Genomic DNA, 26,356 nt, shown 5'->3' on the forward strand with positions numbered 1-26,356 from the left:
ACAGAGACATCCATATCGAATGCATAGAAAGATAGATATCTGTACCTGGCCTTCATTTTTCGCAGCTGCGAGACGCCTTCTCTCCTTTCCATCGTCAATGAAAAAATAACACTGAAGGACCTCAGTACAATCTTCCTTGCTTGCGTTTGAGCATAACATGTAGAATCACATACACACACACTGATCTGCAGTGACAGAGGCACTTGCACAATTAAATACGGCTTCCGTACTAATCATACAGACAATGACACAGTTATTCTATGGGTAATATAATACACACGGAATAAAGCAGCTTCACATACATACAAGGATGCTTACACAGGGACAGCGACGCACAAGGACACACATCCACTGCCACTCAGCAAAAAACCATCCAGCGGTTGCTGTGAAGCTGCAGCACATAGAGTGCACATCATGGTATGGGCGCACACAAGCTAGAGAGCGGAGGAAGCCAAAATGAGGCACAAATTAGAAAGAGAAGGGTGAGACAGCAGGGAAAACACAGGGTAAGGGAGAAGAAGCAAGCAAAGAGGAGGGACAAACAGATACAGAAGCAGGGAGGAGAGGAAAATGGGGAGAGGAGAGAAGAGGAGGAACTATGACAATGAGCTGGAGAGAAGGAACAGCTGTGAGCAATGACTCTGCTCCTTATTCCTATATACAAGTACTACGCAGTAGTGTGCACTATACAGACAACACAATGCTACCGCTGCCAAGCCTGGCATGCTGATAGAATTCTAATGTCCAGTGCTGAACATGGATAGATAGCTTCTCTGGCTAGTGCTGGACTCTGTGAGATAACTATGCTGCCCAGAACTACATATAAAGAGATAATTACTCTTCTCACCTCTGTATGCTGACATCTGGCTGCTAACAGATAACTGTGCTGGCCAGAGCTGTGCACTGAATGACCCATTTATGCCGGAAAATATCTCCACTTTTCTATGAGCTATATAGAAACGGCTATGCTATCCAACATTTTATACTGCGATAGCTCCACTGCCCAGCCTGTCAATCAGCCGTAACATCTAAACCATTAACAGGTTAATTAAATAACACTGATTATCTCGTTGCAATGCCACTTATCAAGTGATGGCATATATTAAGGTCCCCACACACATTAGACTATTGGCTGTATGACCTATTCAATTTCGGCAGGACTAGACGACTCTCATATATGTGTATGGGGGCCTTACGACCTTTCCTCAACAGATGATATCAAGGGGAAGGAAGAATTGTGCATGTTGAATTCCAATGCTTGATCCTTTTGTCCCCCCTTGAGATAAGCCACCACCGAGAACTGTCTGGCTGTGGCTTTCTCCATGTAAAACACATGCAGATCTGCCAAACTGAGCATTTATGTTTTGGGGGGAATTGGGAGAAATAGTTGTCAAATGATTGTTCTGCCAATAGCATCATAGTATGTAAGGGCTGAAAAAAGACATATGTCCATCCAGTTCAGCCTATTAACCTCCAATGTTGATCCAGAGGAAGGCAAAAAAATAAAAAAACATTGGAGGTAGAAGCCAATTTTCCCCATTTAAGGGAAAATTTCTTCCTGACTCTAGTCTGGCAATCGGAAAAATCCCTGGATCACCAACCCTTTTGAAGTTATTAAAGATTATAACTAGAGATGAGCAAGCATACTCGCTAAGGGCAATTAGTCGAGCGAGCATTGCCCTTAGCGAGTATCTGCCCGCTCGGAAGACAGGATTCGGGTGCCGGCGGGGAGCGGTGGGGGGGAACGGAGGGGAGATCTCTCTCTCTCACTCTCTCCCCCCTGCTCACTCCCGCAACTCACCGCTCACCCGCGCCAGCACACGAATCTTTTCTTCCGAGCGGGCAGGTACTTGCTAAGGACAATGCTCTCTCGAGTAATTGCCTTTAGCGAGTATGCTCGCTCATCTCTAATTGTAACATATAATATTGTATCACTCAAGAAAGATGCCCATGCCCCTCTTGAACTCTTTTATCAAATTTGCACACATAGGGTGTGACTATTTGTTTTTAGACTCCAGACTAGACCACTATATAAATATCAGACCCAGATTATCAGTGGTACCTAAGCCGGGTGCTATATATACATCTTCTAAGCCCTGCTTCCTGCATTATAAGTGGATGTAATGTGTAGCAACCAATCAGATTCCAGCTTTATTTTTAGTATACCAGGTTTGAAAATGAAAGAAATGATCTTACTTGTAGCTCTAGAAAGTTTTGTATAAATGAAGCCCCATATCTAGATATAGAGAACACAGGTGACAGAAAAGTTCAAATAGAATGGAGTTTTAACAAATCCTGCTCACTTGCAGCAGGAAAAACTCAGCTTTTCATGTTTGAAAATCCACAACATGTTCAATATATTGCAGAAATGGTGCAGATCTGTACTGTGGATTTAATTCATTGCAATGCAGTAAGTGAATTCCATGGTCAAGATCCGCAGCAAAATCCACATCAAAATCCACGGATGGCTTTTGGTGATGACTTTAGTGTGGATTTGCTTCCTGATCTGTACACATGACTAACTACCTACGGTAACTACTGCCTAACTGGGCAGTAGTTAGATGTATATAAAGCAGCAGCATATAAGTGGTGCAGTGTCCAGGTCTAGAGAATGAATGCAGTGACACATGAACCTGTAAGAGGACATGGTCTTCATATGGTGTCTTCCACTCTTCCTAAATAGAACTCAATTAGGGATGAGCGAGTATACTCGCTGAGGCACTACTCGCTTGAGTAATGTGCTTTAGCCGAGTATCTCCCTGCTCGTCCCTGAAGATTCGGGGGCCGGCGCGGGGAGCTGCGGGGGAGAGCGGGGAGGAACGGAGAGGAGATCTCTCTCTCCCGCCCGCTTCCCCCCGCTCCCCGCTGCGACTCACCTGTCAGCAGCGGCGGCTCCCGAATCTTCAGGGATGAGCAGGGAGATACTCGGCTAAAGCACATTACTCGAGCGAGTAGTGCTTTAGCGAGTATACTTGCTCAACCCTAATCTCAATCAATAGGGCACCTTTGTGAGGCCTGCAACATGGAAGCTCAGAAAGATCTGCAGCAACTGTGTGATGCCATTATGCCAGCATGGACCAGAATATCTGGTGGAATCTTTCCACACCTTGTAGAATCAATACCATGAAGAATTAAGAGTTGTTCTATCCGCAACTAGACAGACATACTTAAAAAAGTTCTGTTCATTGATACAAAACGTTCCCCTTTTAAAGCTCCTGGTGTATTTAAATGCATGTGTTTCAGACACTAGGGGAGATTTACTAAGTTAAATATGCCAGAATTACAACTCAGTTTGGAGTACATGCCTTGTACCACATTTATTAGGTGTTTAAGACACCTTTTGTGACTCGCTAGACAAGAGGGAGTGACTTAAAGAAAAAGGGTTGACTGAGCATTGAGGGAATGGCTTAAATTTGACAATGTGCACCAAAATTGACTTAAAATTTTGTAACAAAATGTTGCCTCAGAGTAAAGCTGCCTGTCCACGGGCGTTGCGGTATCCTGCGGCGGAGATCCCGCTGCCCGGGAGCAGGAGCCGGCAGACGGATCTCCGCTGTCAGCCTACCTGTCAGATAGGCTGACCGTGGAGAAACACGGTAAATTTGTAGCAAGCTGCGAATTGCCGCCTGCGAGTGGAGAATCGCAATGATTCTCCGCTCGTGGACAGGGGGGGAAGCGCTCTCTATAGCAACGCTATGGAGAACTTTCACTGCGTTCCCCGCAGCCGGATTATCACCGTGGGGAATGCGATTTAAACCCGCCACATTTATCATACAATATGTGTCACTATGATACATTTGCTGCAACTTTAGACTTCCTAGTGTAAGTTTATACTGCCCACGTCACATGAGTCAAATTCAAGGCTCGCCACATCATCTTATATGGCCCACGAGGTCCGGATGCAGAAGAGCCTCTTTTAGATTGGAGGGTCCTAAGCTGTGATGACCCTCTGGTACACTGTGGACACATTTACTGCCTGCCGCTGGGTACCAGGATCCCCGCTGCTATCTTGATAATACTCTACAATGTCTGCTGGATGCGAACTGAGCACTGTGGCTGTTGCTGCAGCCCCCAGAGCCTTGGTGGTTCAGACTCTGAGGCATCTTGTACATCCCGGCTGGTCCTCGCTACCATTCTGCTGAGAACTGTCTGTTCCAGCCTGCCTCTCCATATCCTGTAAGCCTCCTGCACAGATCAGAGAGGAAATTTTTGGGAACCTTACACCAAGTTCTGCCAACTCCCATAATTTTTCCTTTTCTCTGACTACCTGGCAGTTTAAAGTCAAGAGTCTGTGTTGGGGGACCTTTACTCCATTTTTACTGAACTGGAACCTTGCTCTAGTCGGTCTGTCCCCCATCTTTTTAATATATCTCAGTCTTACAATTACAAGCAGCCCCTTGAAGGTAACCAGAATGTTGATGTGGTCCTCCTTGAAAATGAGTTTGACACCCCTGGTCTAAGTATTAAACAGGATTAGTAAATCTCCCCAATGTGCATTGTATAAAATACCTAAAACCTCAAGGCAATGTATAAAATAAATTAATCTTTCCACATGCTTCCTAGATATTCTATAAATTATTGAGTTTTGTAGGGTTGCTTTTAGATGAACATATTTGATCTGAGTTTTGTGGACCGTAATACGGAGCTAATGTAAATCTATGCATCTATTTACATAGCTGTATTTTTGATGACAGTTTTAAAAAAAATGCAGGATGACCTATTTTTGTCCATTTTTGCCTCCATATTGGAATTATTTTCTATTGGGCAAATATGGATCTGTAGTTGTCCATTAGAACATAAAACCAATACGGAGAAGAAGATCAAATATTTATTACAACTGTATGTCATCTATAATACGTCCGTATTACAGACGTCTACAATACACTTGTCTGAAACCTGACTCATATGTTATTGCGACAATGATGACAGTCCGCAAAAATCCAAATCTACTGGATTTTACCCAGACCACATTTACTTTCACTATTTACGATGCAGCGTGTGCGGTACTGTGGAATTTGGCTGCATGACGTGTCTTAAAGCCAAAGCCGCCGTGTAAGCAAAGTATGAAATGAACAAACTGCAGCCTAAAACTTGAAGGCAATGTATAAAGTAAATCAAAGAGGTAGTTGTCCTCTTGACTGTCTCAGGATCAGTCATCGATGCTCAATCATTGGGGTCTGATACTTGAGATTCCTGCTGATCAGCTGCTCTCCTATACTGCTGTCAGGACTCAGTCACATGGGCGCATCCTGGCGCCGATGCGCCTGTCTTCCCACACGAAGAAGACGGTCGCACCTGCAGTGCGGACGACTCTCTGCAGCGCCGGAAGAAAGAACACATGACCGGCAATGGAGCCGGTCATGTGTTCTTTCTGCTGGCGGTGCGGAGAATCGTTCGTACCTGCAGTGCGGCCGTCTTATCCTGCAGGTAGACGGGCGCATTGGCGCCAGGATGCGCCCGTGTGACTGAGTCCTCAGGGTGTACAGAGCAGGAAGCTGACAGCTTGGTACACATTGCAGTGGGCCATTTGGTAATGCAGCCACAGCTTCCACTGAATTTGACGGATGCCGCACCTGCATTACCAAACTGGTCTGTATCCAATTCCTAGAAAAGATTTCCAGAATCCTTGTTTCATGGGGAATACAAGTATTTCCTAAAACAAACATGTCAGACGTTGTGACAGATCCCCTTTAATATTGTTATATCTAATATAAATAAGCCTACATGCTTTTTCTTGCACCGCCTCTTTGCTTTAACTTTGGTGTATGACGTTGGTGTCATTAGATGACATACGTGATCACCAAATGTGAGTTTAATACATTCAGGGACTATCAGGCGGGTGGACAGTTACAATGTTAAGCGTGCGCTGCTGTGCTTCAGGCATGTGCTGGAATGAGTGAAGCGTTGCTAAGCAACACAGCATACACTGCTAAGCTGCACCATATACTGCCCAACCAAGAACGAAAGAGAGACAGCGATAGAGACAAAGAGAGAGACAGAAAGAGAGAGAGCGCGCAATAGAGAGACAAAGAGAGAGCGATACAGTGAGAGAGACAGCGATAGAGAGAGACAACGATAGAGAGACAGAGAAAGAACAATAGAGAGACAAAGTAAGAGCGATAATAGAGAGACAGAGGGAGAGCGATAGGCAGAAAGAGAGAGATAGATAGTGAGACAGACAGAAAGAGAGCAATAGAGAGACAGACAGAAAGAGAGAACAATAGACAGAGATAGCGATAGAGATACAGAGAGAAACAGAAAAAGAGAGGGATAGAGAGACAGAGAAACAGAGAAAGAGAGAGTAGAGAGCGATAGGGAGACAAATAGAGAGAGATAGCAATAGAGAGACAGAGAAAGAGCAATAGAAAGACAGAGAGAGCAATAGACAGAGAGTGATAGACAGACATAACAAGAGTGATAGATAGAACGAGAGCAATAGAAAGACAGAGAGAAAGAGAGCGATAGAGAGACCCAGAGAAAGCAATAGAGAGACATAGAGAGAGAGAGCAATAGAGATAGAAAGAGAGAGCGAGAGACAGACAGAGAGAGACAAAAAGACAGGGAGAGACAGAAAGAGTACGAAAGAGACAAAGAGACACAGCGACACCGAGACAGAAAGAGAGACAAAGAGAGATGCAGACCCAGAGAGAAGCAGACAGAAAGAGACAAACAGACAGACAATGAGAGAGACAGACAAACAGAGAGACAGAGACAGACAGAGAAAAACAGACAGAGGAAAAGACAGACAAATAGAGAGAAAGACAGACAAACAGATAGAGACCTGTAGGCTTTTTATATTAGTTTTCTGCTTCAAATACAAAGTGACACTCTAAGGGATCATGTCCACGTGTGAGTTTGAATGCCGGGATCCGCGTGGTGTACCTGTGGGGATGATCCAGAGTTCAAGCCGCCCATAAACTATTTATGGGCGCCCGCAGCTTAATTAAAGCATGCGGGTTTGTTTTCCGGACTTTCCAGTCTGGAAAACAAATTGCAGCATGCTAGGCTTTGCCACGGGTCCCACGGAGACGGCTTCCTTTGAAGTCAATTGAAGCCGTCCGAACTGCGGCACACCCAGAACTGTCACTCCGGGTGTGCTGCGGGTCCCGCGGGAAAACAGGAGATTTAAAAAAAAATTAAAATCTCCACTGCGCATGTGCGGCGGGCGTGCCAGCCCACATACACAGAGGAGACGCTGGACGACCCACACACATCCAGAATGTCCTCATGCCGCGGGCAGGATGGGATCCCGCGGTGGGGCTCCAGCCCATGGAACCCGACCCGCCCGTGGATGTGAGGCCTAAATAATCACCTAACCAAGCAGATTTAGAAGTTCATAACCACCAATATTGAAAGATCTTTTGTTCGTGTAGCGAACATCGGGTCAGTCTAGTATTAATAAACATGGAGCATGTTATAATCACCATATCTTCCAATATATTGGCACCAGTTTATTCTTGTAATAAACACAGCCCACAGCGTTTAGTGTTGCATTCCAAACGCCGCATTAAATGCTGGAAGCCGACTCTATTAATTTCAATGGGGCGTCTCAGACTAGCGTTAGAAACGTCTTATTTCTTGAGCGCTGTCTGTTCTATTTTCCGGTGTTGAAACACCCATTGAAATCAATATGGAACGTTTTCAACGCTGTCACAAACGCAGTAGAATGCTGTGTACAGTGTTTTACCGCATTTTTGAATGCAGCGATCTATGCCACCGGGAGGGAAAGTGAAAGTGCTGACGTCATCGGCTTGCTTTGCCTGCGTTGTTACTGCGCTAAAAGCACAGGCGAAACGCTCAGACTGAACGCTGTACAAAGCAGCTCTGCCCTAGTAAAAACGCAACATTTACAACCGCAGCATTTTTACTATCACCTATGTGGGAGTGGCCTTGGGTCGCTCTCACACCGGGTGTTTTTTTACTGCTATTAGCACTGTGCTCTGAATTGCGGTACAACACTTTCATTGATTTTAATAGGGCCTCGCAGACCTGCGTTAAAATGGCCGCAAATTTCGAGCGCTGTCTGTTCTATTTTTGTGCATTTTTGAGTTTTTTAACACACCTCATCACCCATCACAATGATGAGCTGCATTAAAAAATGCTGTCAAACGCTGTGGAATGCGTTTAAAAACGCCACTCGAAATCGCCACAGCATTTTGTGAACGCATGTGTGAGAGTGGCCTTACAGCAGTGCATTCTAGTGAACGTCAGCTATAATGACTAGCACTACATAGCGAGCGCTAATGCCGTACATAGAAAGTAGTTTTATACAGGAATCTACATGTTTGGGAGACCACGGTGCAGAAGACATACAGCAGGGCTTCTTCCAGATCTGCATAGTGACAGAGCTCTACCATGAGATATACCGCTGCTGCACTATACTGTACTGCGAGATACTCCTGCGCTGGCCACAACTGGACGATGATAGATAACTGTGCTACCCACCACTATAGCAATGTCCGCCAGCTCTATGCAGTTAGACCGAAAAATGCTGCCAGCACTGTAAAAAGAACTGATTATGCTCTCCATTGCTGCACAATAAGAGATTACTGTATTGACCAGTACTGTGCAGTGAGACACAATTCAGCTCCCACAACTACAGCAAGTGATAATTATGATGCCCAATGAAATACAATCAAAATTAATGTGCTATTAGGCCATGCAAAATGAAAGGAACCCACTGCGCTCAGACATAACAGTGGAGGCTAACTGCACTGGACTGCAGTGACTACTCTATGTACCCGAGATATAATGGCAGTGATGGATGACAAGACTGCCAAGCACTGCTCAATGAGCCGTTCTACTGGCCCAACACATGGCTGCAATGTACAGTGAGATACCGGTGTGAGATACTCTAGATGTGCTACTCAATGCTATGCAGAGAGCGTCTGTTGTTGGATCTGTCATAAAGTGCCTCTATTAATACTGCATAATGGTATCCGGTTGTGCATGGCTCATTAGGCAAGGGCTACACGGTGATGTGTTACACATCCAAAGCTTGCAGTGTCACGCTGCTACATAACAAGTAATGAAAGAATGTGGTCGCATTATGACCCACATGTTATTGCCACTATGACGATAGTCGGCAGAAAGCCAAACCTACTGCATTTTTTTAGCCAGACTATATTCACTTCCATTATTTGCGGTGTAGCCAGTGCAATAGTGCGGAGTTTCACTGCATGATGCGTCACATGGCCAAGTCCTAAGGGGTTGTTCACATAAGAATTTTCAAGAACGTTTAGCGCATATGTGAAACATACATGAAAAAATGTATACAAACATCTGCCATTTTAAGCATACATGTATGTTTTTAAAATGCATACCTTAGAGGGATAGTCATGTTTCTATACGTTTGGGTCTATTTTTACATTAAAAACATATGTATTTTTTCCTTCAAGACATTACACACACATATATATATACTCCATATGTAAAGGGAGCCGGTGTATGGAAATCAGGGATCTGTGTGTGTCTAAAAGGAAAAGAGTCAGTGAGGTTAGGGTCAGCTGTAAGAGGGGTACTGATATGTGTATGCCTTTATCTCTTGTTCATTTTTATTTTTTCTACATGGTTTCTATAAAACTGTTATGGCCTGTAGGAAGTGGCATTGGGTACAGGGCAACCATCTCGATAGGGACTGTAGCGGGACTAAGGAAGGGCATGATGTTCACACCAGTGTGTGCAATGCAGGTCAAACGGCCATAGGGCGGAAGGCAACTGATTCACATGGGCTGCCAGAGAAAATGTAGGCCCAAGCCAAAGTTCCAGCTTAGTTTGGCTGTGAATGCCAACAGCAACATGATCTCCAGAAAGCTTGCCGCAATATTTGAGATAGACCTTCTTGTTGGTACCAGCATCAGTTGGAGTGATTCAACGTAGCCAAGCTCTGTGCCATGTGCCCATTATTGTGCAAGCCAAAGTTGCCGTGGGTTTAGCATTTCGGACAACGACTGATTTCTCATGTTGTGTACCCTTCAAGGCACCTGCAACCATGCTTATTTCTCTTTTAGAAAGGGGCTGTGATTTTCCGAACTTATAGAGTGCCGTTGGTGGTGAAGTCCAGGTTAGTGTGATTCCCGAACGTGGGTAAGGAAAGATGTGACATCCAAAGAGTACCCCCTACCTAGGCCTATCCCAGAACCTGCAGTCCCCCCCAAACTGACTGGTAGGGGCATCTTACAGCTATAAAGTAATGCAGCCAGCCCCACTTGTCAGAGGACCTGACAAATCATCTTTAATATACAATAAGGATATAGGCCCATGGGTATGGGTATGATATGGGTATTACCACAAGCAACAGAATAAAAATGTATAGATTCCAACCTGCTTCTTGATTGCTTTAAGGTAGTAACAGAGTTGTTCTACACAGTGAAAGTTAAAAAAATGAGAACATCAAAAAACATATTGTCTCTAAAATACATACATCACAATATATGATGGATTCTACATTTACTTCAGAACACTGTTAATATCTAAAGTCAAAGGATAGAGCTTCCATTTAAAAATAGTGTAGAAATGCAGCTAACAGTAACTTATTGACCTATAAATGTCATATGTTCATATAAATTACACAGTGTTGCACTTGTGTTGGTCCATCTAGTCAGCCCTTATATTCTTTCCCTTTCGGGGTAGATCTATGCTTATCCCCGACATTCTTGAATTCATTTTTTGTTGATTTTCCAACCGCGTCTGCTGGAAGTTTGTTCCAAGCATCTACTACTCTCTCAGTACAATAATATGTCCTGATGTGGCTTCTGATTTTTCCCCTAACTGATCTAGTCTTTGGCTTCCTAATAAATACCCTTGCCTCCTGAACCTTATTTATACCTTACTTATATTTAAAAGCTTCTTTCCTCAGGGCTATACAAACTAAGTGTTTCCTGATAGGAAAGACTGGAAGGGGTTTTCCAGGGTAATACTATTGATCCCCTATCATCAGGATAGGTCATCAACAGTGGATCGACAGGGGTCCGTCGCTCGGGATCCTGACTGATCAGCTGAGGGGGCGCAAGATGTCAACGCAGCAATAACACAGAGGTCGGAGTGGAAGCCTCCACACCAACCTTCTTATAGTGGCCTGCACTTGTAACTGCAGGCACTGCTCCCGTCAATTTCAATGAGAGCCGAGCCGTGACCTTTGTGTTATTGCAGGGCTGACAGTTTGAATCTGTTCAGCTGATCGGTCAGGGTCCTAAGCAGCGGACCCCAGCGATCAACTATTGATGACCTATCCTGATGATAGGTCATCAATAGTATTTCCCTGTGAAAACTCTTTAAGGAAAAGTAACTATGCAGCCTAGTAGTACAGGAGGAAATGCTACAAAAGGAGAGGAAGTAGGCAATCCAGTACTACAAGAAAAAAGATTACTATTCAATCTAGCGGTATAGAAGTCAAAGAAAGGATGTTGTCCAGTGGTACAGCGAGGGGCGACTATGCTGTCCAGCAGTACAGAAGGAGAGTTATACATTCTGTCCAGAAATAAGGGAGATGAAATATGCTGCTCAGTAGTACAGAAAGAGAGGTGACTATGCTGGCTAAAAGTACAGGAGAAGTAACTGGTCTGTCTAGTAGCCCAGAGGAAGTGAACTACCACCTCCATTAATACAAAAGGAGTCATTATTCCATCGAGGAATACATAAAGAGATGACTGTGCAAGGTATAGTGTAAGTAGAGATAACTGTGGCACCCGGTGCTATATAATAAGAAACAACTGTGCTGCCCAGAGGTTCACGGTGAGAGATAACTGTACCGCCATGCACTATATCCTGAGTTATTGCTGTGCTCTCTCAAGCTCCTGGAGGGTAGCAATTGCACAAGAAAGTAGTGTCACTGAGGAGGCAGGTAATTACAGCAGTGGCTCATTAATAAGTCAACAAGTAAACATGAGAGGGGCACAGATCACTACAGGGCGTAGTGGTACACAGAGATAAGGCATCAGTTTGGCATATGTTTAAATAAAATATGCGGATGTTGACTATTACTTGGCTGATGGTCTATTCCATATAAATATTCATACCCAATACCTATGCTGCCCTTGGAACATCTACTGCTGGAAGACTACTAAGACTTTTTTTCCTGACTTGCTTCTTGATCTAAACTGCACCATTGTTTCTACCCTGACCCCTGAGCACTATCTACCATGGTCTATGATCTCTAGGAGAAGCAATAATGCATTGCAGTACAAAAGTACTGCAATGTACTATTAGGGCATTGATAGCATTGAGGGTTCACGTCTTCTACAGGAGCATAAAAAATGTAAAATACGTAAAAAATTTGTAACATACAAAAAAAATACAATTTGCACACTTTCCCTTCTCTGTTTACCAAAAAATGTAATAAACCTACAATTGGTATCCTTCCATGTGTAACAACCTGTATAATAAAGTGAACGCATTTTTTTATTCTGCATGGCAAACGCTATAAAAAAGGCAAAAAAACCTGAGCCAAAACGCTTTTCTTTCTTCTTTTCGCCTCCCAAAAATACACAATAAAAGGGATGTGCTTTTTCTCCCTGCACTCTAAAAAGAAAAATGAATAAAAGTTATAAAATACATTCTATATACCCCAAAAATCGTACCATTAAAAACTACAGCTCACCACGCAAATACACCCAAGCACTTATATGGCCATGTCGAAGGAAAAATTATAGCTGTCAAGTGAATTATTAGTAGAGAAGCAGGTGAGAGAAGGAGCTCATAAGTGGAGAAAAAAAGCATTTTTCTCATCTAAGATATATTTCAAAGTTTCTTATCTTTGCTTGTACTATTGATTTACTCAAAGTTTCTTTTCACAACAGTGCCTATTTAGCAGCCCTCATGGTCAGCGCCAGGTAGGAAAGAATATTTTGGAAGCACATTTTATTTTCCGAATGATTGAGAAAAAACAACTAACGTCATGTTATAATCCTCAGCATTTCAGAGCACAACACGATAGAAGATGAAAAACAATGTCCGCAGAAATCAAAGAGTAATATGTATTAATACAAGGAGGACAACACATCTGTTGCTATGTTACTTAAAGAGACTGTCACCTACTTTTAGCCCTATAAGCTAAGTTTATGGGCTGAAATTAGGTGACCCACTGAGTCCAGGGTTGTAATTGTAAGGCCCAATGTCCACAGGCAGATCGGATTCTACATGCGGGAGCCCCCAGCCAAATTCGACCCTGCCCGCGGCTGAGGACACTGCTTACCCATCCGGGTCTTCTGCGTGCCTATCCGGGTCCTCTATTGCCTTCACTGTGGATGTGTGTGGAAGCGCTGGCCACCGCACATGCGCAGTGAATTTTTTTTTTAAACTTCTGCTTCCCGTGGAATCGATGGCCCGTCAGCAATTCAACTGCAAACAGGTCAAGGATTGGATGGCTTTCATTGACTTCAGTGGAAGCCGTCCGTGTGGGAACCGCACTGAAATGGAGCATGCTGAAATTTGTTTTCCGGACCAAAAGGTCCGCAAAACAAATCCGCATGCTTTAATATGCGGATGCCCATGCTTCCCTACGGGCGGCTTGATTTGCGGGTGAGCCATTCAGGTTTCCTAAACAACGATCAGGGTGTTTAAATGACAGCGGCACTTAGAGGGTTAACAGTCAAGATCAGCCTTAGCGGTGAACGCAGTTGTTGCCGGCGAGGGTCTGCTATCACAGACAGACAGCACCGTACCGGCTCACAATCCTGTTCCATACAAAGCCTACACGCCCACGACGTAAGTGTATGCCCTGTGGCGTTAAGGGGTTAATAACACAAGGAAAGCAGCATGATTTGGGCAACCTGTACACCTTTGAGGTTCCACACTGTATGTCATTACTTCCTAGTGTATCTGGGGTTAACATCTACTACATGGTCTCCTCTGCCCCCTCAGGCCTGTAATACTATTATAGGATTAAATAGATTTCCTGTATTCTAACGGCTGTCAGTAAAGGATGGGAGGAGATGGGGGGGGGGGGGGGGGGAATAGAAAGGGAAAAGATGCAGGAGGCAGAGAAAAAGACATAGGAAACATTATATTCACCAAATGAGAAGGCATGAAGGGATATAGTATTTGTGATAACAGGTGACCTTGATTGAGCTAGGCCTCAACCTTACAGGATCTTTTTCTATTGTTCTGGTGAACGCACTATGGGTCTTCTACAGGCCTCCCTAACACAGGCTGCTATTCTATAGGAGCCACTGAGAGGGTACTACAGGCCTTCCTCACACAGGCTGCTATTCTATAGGAGCCAATAAGAGAGTACTACAGGCCTCCCTAACACAGGTTGCTATTCTATAGAAGCCAATAAGAGAGTACTACAGGCCTCCCTAACACAGGTTGCTATTCTATAGAAGCCAATAAGAGAGTACTACAGGCCTCCCTAACACAGTCTGCTATTCTATAGGAGCCACTGAGAGGGTACTACAGGCCTCCCTCACACAGGCTGCTATTTTATAGGAGCCACTGAGAGGGTACTACAGGCCTCCCTCACACAGGCTGCTATTTTATAGGAGCTACTGAGAGGGTACTACAGGCCTCCCTCACACAGGCTGCTATTTTATAGGAGCCACTGAGAGGGTACTACAGGCCTCCCTCACACATGCTGTTATTCTATAGGACCCACTGAGAGGATACCACAGGCCTCCATCACATAGGCTGGTATTCTGTCGGAGCCGCTGAAAGGATACTACAGACTTCCATCAAACAGGCTGTTATCCTATAGGAACCACTGAGAGGATACTACAGAGTTCCATCACATAGGCTTTTATTTTATGGAAGCAACTGAGAGGGTACTACAGGCCTCCCTCACACAGGCTGTTAATCTATAGGACCCACTGAGAGGATACTACAGGCCTACCTCACACATGCTGTTATTCTATAGGACCCACTGAGAGGATACCACAGGCCTCCATCACATAGGCTGGTATTCTGTCGGAGCCGCTGAAAGGATACTACAGACTTCCATCAAACAGGCTGTTATCCTATAGGAACCACTGAGAGGATACTACAGAGTTCCATCACATAGGCTTTTATTTTATGGAAGCAACTGAGAGGGTACTACAGGCCTCCCTCACACAGGCTGTTAATCTATAGGACCCACTGAGAGGATACTACAGGCCTCCCTCACACAGGCTGTTAATCTATAGGACCCACTGAGAGGATACTACAGGACTCCATCACATAAGCTATTATTCTATAGGAGCCACTAAGAGAATACTACAGGCCTCCATCACACAGGTTGGTATTCTATAGGACCCACTGAGAGGATACTACAGGCCTCCATAACACAGGCTGTTATTTTACATGAGCCACTGAGAGGATACTACAGGCTCCATCACATAGGCTGTTATTCTATAGGAGCCACTGAGAGGATACTACAGACCTTCAACACACAGGCTGCTATCCTATAGGAACCACTGAGAGGGTGCTACAGGCCTCCCTCACAGAGGCTGTTATTCTATAGGACCCACTGAGAGGGTACTATAGGTCTTTATCATAAAGGCTGTTATTCTATAGAAGCCACTGATAGGATACTACAGGCCTCCATCATACAGGCTGTTATTCTATTGGACACACTGAGAGGATACTACAGGCCTCCGTCACTCAGGCTGTTATTCTATAAGAGCCACTGAGAGGATAATACAGACCTCCAACACACAGGCTGTTATTCTATAGGAGCCACTAAGAGGATACTACAGGCCTCCCTTACACAGGCTGTTACTTTATAGGAACCACTGAGAAGATACTACAGACCTCCCTCACACAGGCTGTTATCCTAGAACCACTGAGAGGATACTACAGAACTCCATCACACAGGCTGTTATTCTATAGGAGCCACTGAGAGGATACTACAGACCTCCATCACACAAGGTTTAATTCTATAGGAGCCACTAAGAGGATACAACAGGCCTCCGTCACATAGGCTTCTATTCTATAGGAGCCACTGGGGGGATACTACAGACCTCCATCACACATGCTGTTATTCTATAGAAGCCACTGAGAGGAACTACAGATCTCAATCATACAAATTGTTATTCTATGATTTTACTGAAACCACTGTCGAGGTACTACAGGCCTTATTCACAAAAAGTGTTACCGTATTACCGAAACCACTCTAGTGTACCAAAAGTCTCGTTTACACAAATTTGCTATGTTATTACTTTATTATTTATCACTAGAGATGAGCGAACGCACTTGTCCGAGCTTGATGCTCGCTCGAGTATTAGGGTACTCGAGATGCTCGTTACTCGAGACGAGCACCACGCGGTACTCGAGTCAATTACATTTCCTTCTCTGCATGTTTTGCGCTATTTTCTGGCCAATAGACATGCAGGGAAGGCATTACAACTTCCTCCTGTGTTGTTCCAGCCCTATCCCACCCCCCTGCAGTGAGTGGCTGGCGAGATCAAGTGACCGCCGAGTATTTAAAGCGGTCCCGCCCGTGGCTCGCCACAGACACACACTGGCAGAGATAAGGGAGAGTGGTGCTGCTGCTATAGGGAGAGTGTTAGCGTCTTCAAGAACCCCAACGGTCCTTCTTAGGGCCACATCTGACCGTGTGCATTACTGTTGTGGCAGCTGGGAGCACTTTTGCACAATTTTTTCATCTCGGGCTGTGTAGGCCATTACAGCTATAGCGTTCTCAGTCTGCAGTCTATTATACAGAGTATAGGGGCAGTACTGGTCAGGCAGGGACAGTGGTAGTGTAGAATCCTGTCAACAAGTACCCCAACAGTCCTTCTTAGGGCTACCTGTGAGCATGTGCATTATTGTTGTAGTGGCTCACTATTAGCCAGCTAGGCCGTCCTGCAGTCCAGCGTATAATTTTTTCGGCCTACAGTGTGCGTTACATAACCGCTGTGACCCTCCAAGTGCAGGCCAACAATTGCCTAATTTTTTACACCACTCTGTGCGTCCTGTCAACTTCACGCGCAGCGTTCGCCCACAGCTGCTGATAGAGGGAAAGGCATATACACCCTATCTAGGCTGCTGTTTTTTTCTAAAAAATCTGAAAAAAGCTCCTTCTTAGGGCTACCTGTGAGTGTGTGCATTACTGTTGTAGTGGCTCACTATTAGCCAGCTAGGCCTTTCTGCAGCCCAGCGTATATTTTTTTCGGCCTACAGTGTGCGATACATAACCGCTGTGACCCTCCAAGTGCAGGCCAATAATTGCCTAATTTTTTACACCGCTCTGTGCGTCCCGTCAACTTCACGCACAGCGTACGCCCACAGCCGCTGATAGAGGGAAAGACATATGCACGCTATCTAGGCTGTTTGCTTTTTCAAAAAAAATTGAAAAAAAGCTCCTTCTTAGGGCTACCTGTGACCGTGTGCATTTTACTGCGTGGCTGCTGGAAGTTGTAGTGGCTCACTATTACCCAGCTAGGCCTTTTTGCAGCCTAGCGTATAATTTTTTGCGGACTGCAGTGTGCGTAACATAACCGCTGTCAGCCTCCAACTGCACGCCACTAATTGCATAATTATTCAGACCGCTCTGTCTGCTCTATTTGTAATACACCATGCTGAGGGGTAGGGGTAGGCCTAGAGGACGTGGCCGTGGACGCGGGCGAGGACCCGGAGGTCCAAGTGAGGGTGTTGCCACAGGCCGAGTTCCTGGTCCAGGTGAATCGCAGCCGGCTGCGGCGGGATTAGGAGAGAGGCAAGTTTCTGGGGTCCCCAGATGCATCTCACAATTAATGGGTCCACGCGGTAGACCTTTATTAGAAAATGAGCAGTGTGAGCAGGTCCTGTCATGGATAGCAGAAAATCCATCCAACAATGTATCGACCACCCAGTCTTCTACGCTGTCCACTGCTGCAACTCTGAATCCTCTCACTGCTGCTCCTCCTTCCTCCCAGCCTCCTCACTCCATGAAAATAACACATTCTGATGAGCAGACAGACTCCCAAGAAATGTTCTCGGGCTCCTGCCTTGATTGGGAAAAAATGGTTCCTCCCTCACCTGAGGAGATTGTCGTGACCGATGCCCAACCTTTGGAAAGCTCCCGGGGTCCGGGTGATGAGGCTGGGGACTTCCGGCAACTGTCTCAAGAGCTTTCAGTGGGTGAGGAGGTCGATGATGATGAGACACAGTTGTCTATCTGTGAGGTAGAAGTAAGGGCAGTAAGTCCGAGGGAGGCGCGCACAGAGGATTCGAAGGGAGAGCCGCTGGACGATGAGGTGACTGACCCCACCTGGTTTGCTAAGCCAACTGAGGAGAGGTCTTCAGAGGGGGAGGCAAGTGCAGCAGCAGGACAGGTTGGAAGAGGCAGTGGGGTGGCCAGGGGTAGAGGCAGGGCCAGAGCGAAGACTCCCCAAACTGTTTCCCAAAGAACCCCCTAGCGCCAAGCCACCCTGCAGAGGCCTAGGTCTTCAAAGGTGTGGATGTTTTTCAGTGAGAGCGCGGACGACCGACGAACAATGGTGTGCAACCTGTGTCGCGCCAAGATCAGCCGGGGAGACACCAGTACCAGCCTCACCACCACCAGCATGCGCAGGCATATGATGGCCAAGCACCCCACGAGGTGGGACGAAGGCCGTTCACCGCCTCCGGGTCGCACCACTGCCTCTTCCCCTGGGCCCCAACCTGCCACTCAGATCCAACCCCCCTCTCAGGACACAGGTACGAGCGCCTCCCGGCCTGCACCCACACCCTCACCTCCGCTGTCCTCGGGCATGGCGTGTGGGCCGCAGCCAACATGTATTTCCTCTCACGTAACCTCAACTATCCAGGGCACTGCAACAGGATTTCTTTATGTACCATCTGTGTGTTCCTGCTAGCCACCCATGCTGTGGGTGCACACAGACTTGCCCTAGTGGAGTTGTACATGTCTGTCCCCAAAACACTGACAGACTTGGGTAGGGTGCAGAGTGCAGATGGTTTACCCCTTGCGTTGTCGATGAGGTATCCGACACCCAAACAGAATGAGTACTGTGTGGACACATGGAGTCCCCATTGCTATGTCACTCGCAGCACCTTGGGCCACAAGAGGTGTTTGCTGGGACAGAGGCTTACCCAGGGCCCGCTCACATACTTCCCACACCGAGTATTGCTGCATTGTGGAGATGTGTAGAAGTGCTGGGCTGGCAGCGGAGTCCCCTTTATGCCCACGTTTGCAGCTCCTGACAGAGGTGGCAAAGGATTGGAATGAAGATGGAACGTCAATCTATTATCAATTCTCAACAGCATTGTGGGCTATCGCTCACACTTTCAAAGAGGGTCTCTGCCTGGCCCTGCCAACCCTCTGCAGTGTGTGCCTCCAGTTCCTCCTCATGGCAGACGCACTTATAAATAGACATGAGGATGGTGTAGCTATGAAGCCAGCGTGTGACATGAGGGCAGCTGAGAGCTGCGCAGGGGCACTTTTGTGTGCACTGCGGACGCAGGGTCATGTGGGGGGGGGGGGGGGGGGCAGCATGTAACCCAGGAGAAGAGGCAGCTGTGTGTCCCACAGGCAGTGATTGTGCTTTGTTGGAGGTAGTGTGGTGCTTAGCTAAGGTATGCCTTGCTAATGCGGGTTTGTCCGAAGTAAAAATTGTTGGGGGGGGGGGGGGCACTCTTGCCGCTATTGTGGCTTAATAGTGAGACCTGGGAACCTGAGATGCAACCCAGCATGTTGCCCCTCGCCTGCCCTATCCGTTTCTGTGTCATTTCCATCACTTTCGTAGGTTTTGCAGATTTGCACAAATGAAAACCTTAGCGAGTATCGTCGATATACAAAAATGCTCGAGTCGCCCACTGACTTCAATGGGGTTCGTTACTCGAATTGAACTCTCGAGCTTCGCGGAAAGCTCGACTCGAGCAACAAGCACCCGAGCATTTTGGTGCTCACTCATTTCTATTTATCACAATCACTATGGAGGTACCAAAAGCTAAAAATTATGGCATTTTTAAATGAGATTTTTTGTTGTAATTGTTTATTGACAGACAAAGTAGGGGGATGTCCCCACATGATTGAGAAAGAAAAAGGTACAAGCAAAAACTTGATATAAACGGATACAACATCAAAGGTCAGCGCGTATATAAAGGTGATATGAACAATACTTAGGCCTCATGTCCACGGGCAAAATAAGAATTAAAATCCGCAGCGGATTTTAACTCTTCTCCCGCATGCGGATCCGCACTCCATAGGGATGCATTGACCACCCGCGGGTAGATAAATACCCGCGGATGGTCAATAAAAGGGATTTTTTTTAAAATGGAGCATGAAAAAATCTGGACCATGCTCCATTTTCGTGCGGGTCTCCCGCGGGGACGGCTCCCGCGGGCTTCTATTGAAGCCTATGGAAGCCGTCCGGATCCGCGGGAGACCTAAAATAGGAATTTAAAAGAATTAACTCACCCGCAGCGGGCCGGGAAGGTCTTCTCTTCCTCACAGCCGGATCTTTCTTGCTTCGGCTTGGCGGCTGTGCCCGGCGCATGTGCGCGGCACGTCGGCAACGTGCCGCCGCCGTGACGAGTTCATCCGCCGGCCGAAAAAGAAGATCCGGCCGTGAGGAAGAGAAGACCTTCCCGGCCCGCTGCGGGTGAGTTAATTCTTTTTAATGCCGATTTTAAACGTTCATGTCCGCGGGGCAGGAAGGACCCGCTGCAGATTCTACATGTAGAATCTGTAGCGGGCCTGATTTTCCCCGTGGACATGAGGCCTTACAAGGAGCAAAAGTCCTGACTTTAGTTCTGCCCATGGGTTTTCACATATAAAACAGCAACGCTTATATACTGTATAGAGGAGAGGGGGGTGGGTGGGGAGCAAGATCGCTCTTAATGAGTGGATAAAAGGAAAGACTCGAATGATAGGATATAGCAAAGGAGAGAGAAATGAGAAACAAAGCAAAGGGGAGAAAAGAAAAAAAGAAAAAAGAGGGGAAGGGAGCAAAATCTCCATATTGTGTCAAAGGAAACCAAAAGAGAAAAAATAGTGAGGAGCCCAGGGACGTATCATGTTGAGCGATTGAGGAAATCACAGTGTGGTCGTTCGTTGCAATTCAGTCTAGTAGTACCATGCTTTAAATAAATTATCATATGAATCGTGCAGAGAGGAAGTCTAGCTCTCCATGTACATTTTATTATTATTTTTGGAGAACCAGAGTGGGATAAAAGTTTTTTGCTTTTCTTTCTAAAGCAGAAGTATACATGCACAGCAGCGATTGCTACAAAACAAAGCAATGAGCCTCTGTAGACTCAGGTAGGTATCTCACAGTCATGAAGAATGAACACCACGGGTCTAAGGTTCACTGACACTGCTGCCTTGGTACATATCACTCGTTGTACAATTCTCCAAAAGGGAGTGAGAACTCTGCATGTCCAGAAAGTGTGGAGCAGATTACAATCTTCTTCTCTGCACTTCCAGTATGTGGGATCAATTTCAGGCATATTAACATGTAGTCCCGAGGGGGTCCTGTACCAACTGGATAGGATATTTGCATTTTTTCGCCACTGAAATCAATGGGAAAACCAGAAAAAAATCCGAAACATTCTCCATTAAAAAAAAAAGTATGAAATGTATGAATGGGAAATCCTTGATTCTCTTTCACAAATATCAAACACTGGTAGCTGATGGTTGTATCAAAATGCCATAATGGCAAAGACAAAATTGTTGCAAAATATACTCAATGTGAATGGGTACTATTGTACCTTGTCTCCACCGAAAGCTAGGGGCTTCGCTGCCTGCATTTCCGCTGTGGCTATTTCTTTCCTTATTGAGAGGCCGCTGCGGAAATGAAAAAAGAATTGACATGCTGCGTCTTTGTTTTTCGCGCCGCATGTCAGTTTTCGTGTGGCTTGGCCGCAGTGTGTGGACAAGATTTTTGCAAAATCTCGTCCACTTTGCTGGCTAATCCCGGGATTACGAGCCGAGGGCGTAATTGCAGTGTGGACATTCTGCATGGAAACCCTGCTGCAATTCCGTCCCGTGTGAACCCAACCTTACAGTGCCTTTTCCCCATGCATATTACCATATGCTTACTGTTGACCAAGCCCCCCATTTAGATGATCTATGGGAGTAGTAGGGGAGTATTGGGAATAGTCATTTCACAAAATGAATGCTTGTTCGGAATGAAAGAGCATAACGTCATATAATCTTTCTAGAAAATATCAAGTCATAAATGTCATGTAAAGAAAAAAAAATGACAAGTGTTTTATTGAAATTCTTTTTTTTTAAATGATATAATTTGTTTTATTTATCACTAATTCAAGAATTATGAGATGTAAATCTCATTAGAGCAATGTTTACAGCTGCTGGGAATAACAGATTTTCATTGGGAGATGGTCTACTTGGAGCCTCAAACAAAAGAAATGAGAATCATAATGAAATGCTACAGCAAAAAATCCTAATTAAATGCTTGAAACTGTAACACAAGCTAGATGAATAACAAACAGCCCCCTATGTCCCTCACTCCCATGAGCTGGATCGTCACAATGTGAGAGTCAAGTGAGTAGATAAACAACAGTCATTTGTCATAGGGTGCTAGGCTATACAGATATATGCTTTGGCTTCTCACTTGGCTTTGCACATTTTCACCTACATTGCATATATGGTCCAAGGAAATTGTGAGGAATTAATGCTCAGGGCAGCAGGCAGCCATACATGGGACACTCATATATTAGTTGTGACATAACCAAACACTGGGTAATTAGGAAGATATTAATTAGCACTGTCACAATGTCTACATGGTCTGCATTTAGAAAGGTAGATGTTAACCCTTTCCAATCCAATTTCCCTGCTACCCGCATACTCCCCGACTCTTATTTATTTTGGGTGGGAAAGCATGCTGTGGATTCCTTGGAATTATTCAATAGAAACACATAAAAATGACCCGTCATGATGATTTTATTAGCTATTTTTTGAAAATTAGATGCGATTTTTAATTGTTTCACATTGGGAAGATCATTTGTAATAAACCTGTGAATATTTGACTATTAATTTATAATTTCTCTAAAGATCGATAGATAGATAATGCAGTGCCACACAGAGGCATCCTATTACTGCATACAATGTGTATAACATAGCTAACACTATGCAGCATAGCTCTCCGATGTAGAAGGCTGTCCTGTATACTGTAACATACATATGCAGAACAGCCCCCGACATCGGAGCGCTGTCCTGCATACTGTTAGAAACGTGTCGGACCTCGCCCGATATCGGCGCTATGCAGGGAAATCTTAATATCGGACGAGATCAGATACTAAATCGGGAAGGGTTAAAACTGTAAACTACTCCATAAAAGTCCAGCCCTTACTCAATGATAGCTTGTAATATTTTTCTTTCATGTAAATATCTATTTATTCAGAAATCAAACCTAGTAAAAAACACAAGATTTACACATTTCTTGGGCAGAGACTCATCTACCATCTTAATTCCACATAAAAAAGACATATGGCATGGCATTCACAGAATAAAGAAACTTTATGAGAAAAAGAGCATCCTAGCACTCCATTAAAACACGCATAGCCTTCGGTGACACAAACGGCACGTATATGTGATATGTGTGGCAACACTGAGAACATTCTGCAGATCTCCATCATAAGCAAAATCCCTTCTCTCTTTAGCACCCTGAGGACAAAGTCAGGGAGACCCGATAAAACAATCAATCGATAATGTAGAAGGAGCTGTGCAAAGAACGAAGGGAGGAGAGGAGGAGGGAGAAACAGAAAGCAGCAGGAGGAGGGGAAGCAAGGAAGCAGCAACAGAATGGGAAGAGAAGAAGCAAGATGGAAAGATATACTAGGTGAAAGAAAGCATCTTAAAGGGAACATGTCAGGAGCAAAGTATCAGTGAGGGCAGCATAAAGCAGTCACAGTTACATTTATTCCAGTGGTCTGTAGTTTTTGCACACTTACATATTCAACTAGTAGCTTCCTGTATAGGATAAGTCTGCCACTTGTCCATCGGTCTGGCATATTCATGAGGTGGCATTCGCCCTGCCCACCTACAGCAGGTGAGTTTTCACAGTACGCAGTGTAAGGGCTCATTCACATCAGCATAAAGAGTTTTGCTCCCTAAGAAACACACCATATTCCATGCGTGCGTGTGTATGTGCATTTTTTATATCCATGTTGCATGCGAGTTTAGAGTTGTTTTTTACATGTGCAAGAAAAAAAAAAAGCAAGACACCCCAAGTGATGTCAGGTTAGTCACAGACCACATAAAACAGGGTGCACAAAAATAAGCAGTGAATATGGATTCTAATGCGTATTCGCCGTTTTTTTTTTTTTTACACACCCATAAACTTTAATGAGCGGCTTTGGTGCATGAATAGCTTGCCGGGCGTTGCAGAAGCTTGAATTATCCTATGCAGGGAGCTGTCAGTTGAATATGCGAGTGCATGAAAGTTACAGAACTAGGGAAGCCTAGTGTATCTGGCAGGTTCCCTTTAAGTCGTCTTAGAATAAGTAACAGATGAGTGTTCACAATTTACATACAAAATCCTGTATTTATGCAACAGTACTGCAAATCATAATAAATATAAATTATTTATCATTCTCTTATTTTCCTTGTCAGGCATTTCCCAGCTCGATCAGGTATTTATGAGATTGATTATAAGCCCTCCCTGAAATCATCCATCAATGGCGAAAACTACACTTTTTCATAAAAATGAATCCGGGGCTGTTACAGCTCCACCTTACTTTTATAGAACCAACTTAATGTATTCACTAGCATCGGTCCATGTGTTCAGTGGGGCGCACAGTCTAATATTTTAGAGAGTGGCAGCACCCTCACCAATGCCTGTGCAAGCACAGCAAAGACATAAAGCAGATACAGGCGTTACCCTGGTCAGAAGCACTAAAAACTGACTGGGTGGCATATTTAAAGCCCTGAGCAGTAACAGTATACTGCATATATGATCAATCCAACCAAATTGTTAGTCCCTGGACATGAAGTCAGTGAGAACAGAGTAAAGACTGTCAGATTCTATTATACAGCCTGAACCTCTTTGTTTTCTGGTCCCGGGTGTTAGGGGCCTTTCAGTCATATGAATGCTGCACTGTATGGAGATGTCAGTTGTAAGCTTCAGTTTATGAGATTTGGTCCCCAACCAGACTGACATCAGGATAATTCATCACCAGACAGACTGAGCAGGTCATTTATACACAGAGCTACTTTGCTAGGATGGGAACAATTTACAGGGCAAATTGTCCTTATACTATTATCATAATAGCAAGATAAAGCTCTGGTAATGCAGTCGTTTGTAACAACTTGATGATGTTATGATCATGAGGATAAAGACTACGATTTCAGAACCAGTCAGTCATATAGATTATTGCACATCTAATGGTTAACATTTTTTTGTCATTGACAGATGCCAATTCTGGTTGTTGGTCATTTTTAGTGAGAATGTGGCACAAATCGGCATTTGTAAACTAAAATATGACCAAAATAATTCACAGCTGCTCCGTAAAGCTCATGTCGCATCTGGTCAACTTCATATAAGTGACCCAAAGATAGATTCTGTTTTGTAGGTGGCTAGACTAAAAATAAAAAGGAATCCAGTATTTTAGTAAGAGACTTGAAATGAAGAGGATCCCATAGAATGGATTGTCCTATTCTATCTTTATTTCTACTAGACAGACATCACCAAGTGTGTCTGGGGACAACTTATTTCCCCTGATCTACTAAAATAGTAAGTTACTTTGGCTAAGCCGGAGGAATCAACACTGACAACTATCAAATAACGGTTATATCTATGTCTGGTTGGCTCCTTCAAACGAGAGAAATTGTTCAGTTGTTGACATTCACTATAAGGGCTTATTCAGACGGCCGTATATCGGCCGGGTATTCACGCCGGCCGATATACGGCGTCTCTCTCTGCAGGGGGAGGAGGCTGGAAGAGTCGGGAGCAGTGCTCTGAGCTCTCACCCCCTGCCACTATTGGCAATATGAGGGGGCGGGGCTAAGTTCTGGGACTTAGCCCCGCCCTTCCCATTACAAATAGTGGTGAGGGGCAGAGAGGGGGCGGGAGCTCAGTGCACTGCTACCGGCTCTTCCAGCCTCCTCCCCCTGCAGAAAGGAGCACCGTATATCATCCGGGCGTGAAAACCTGGCCGATATACGGTCGTCTGAATAAGCACTAGGGCCCTTTTATAGGGAACGATTATTGTTCAAATGAGCAAAAATAAACGATAACCTTTCAATGTAAACACAGCCGATGATCAAACAACAAACGATAAATCGTTCGCTTTTCATTCATCGTTCACTTTAATCATTGTTCACTTTTCACTAATAATTCGGTTTAAATACCGATCGTTCAGTCGTTCTCATTCACACTCATACAGTGAATGTGACGACTGAAGGATTTCTCATTTAAATGAGCCAATGATGTATCTGCCTCTATAAACAGGCTGCCCGAGCGAACTCTGACATCATTGGCTCGTTCATTCGCTCGTTCAA

General features: G+C 45.0%; 1 protein-coding gene across 3 annotated transcripts in view; it reads right to left on the reverse strand.

Moving 5' to 3' along the window:
• Window positions 1-26,356, reverse strand: part of LINGO1 (leucine rich repeat and Ig domain containing 1) — a 305,364-nt gene that overhangs the window by 14,181 nt on the left and 264,827 nt on the right. The window contains exon 1 of one of the 3 annotated variants that reach the window (XM_066592382.1): window positions 46-479. The exons of the other annotated variants lie outside the window; for them this stretch is intronic. Within the exon in view, the coding sequence (XP_066448479.1) occupies window positions 46-159 (114 nt within the window). The 5' untranslated portion in view covers window positions 160-479. Of the gene's footprint in view, window positions 1-45; window positions 480-26,356 lie in introns of those variants that run through there. 3 annotated transcript variants of the gene reach the window in all.

Source organism: Eleutherodactylus coqui, chromosome 2 (genome assembly GCF_035609145.1).
Source record: "Eleutherodactylus coqui strain aEleCoq1 chromosome 2, aEleCoq1.hap1, whole genome shotgun sequence".
Classification (NCBI taxonomy): domain Eukaryota; kingdom Metazoa; phylum Chordata; class Amphibia; order Anura; family Eleutherodactylidae; genus Eleutherodactylus; species Eleutherodactylus coqui.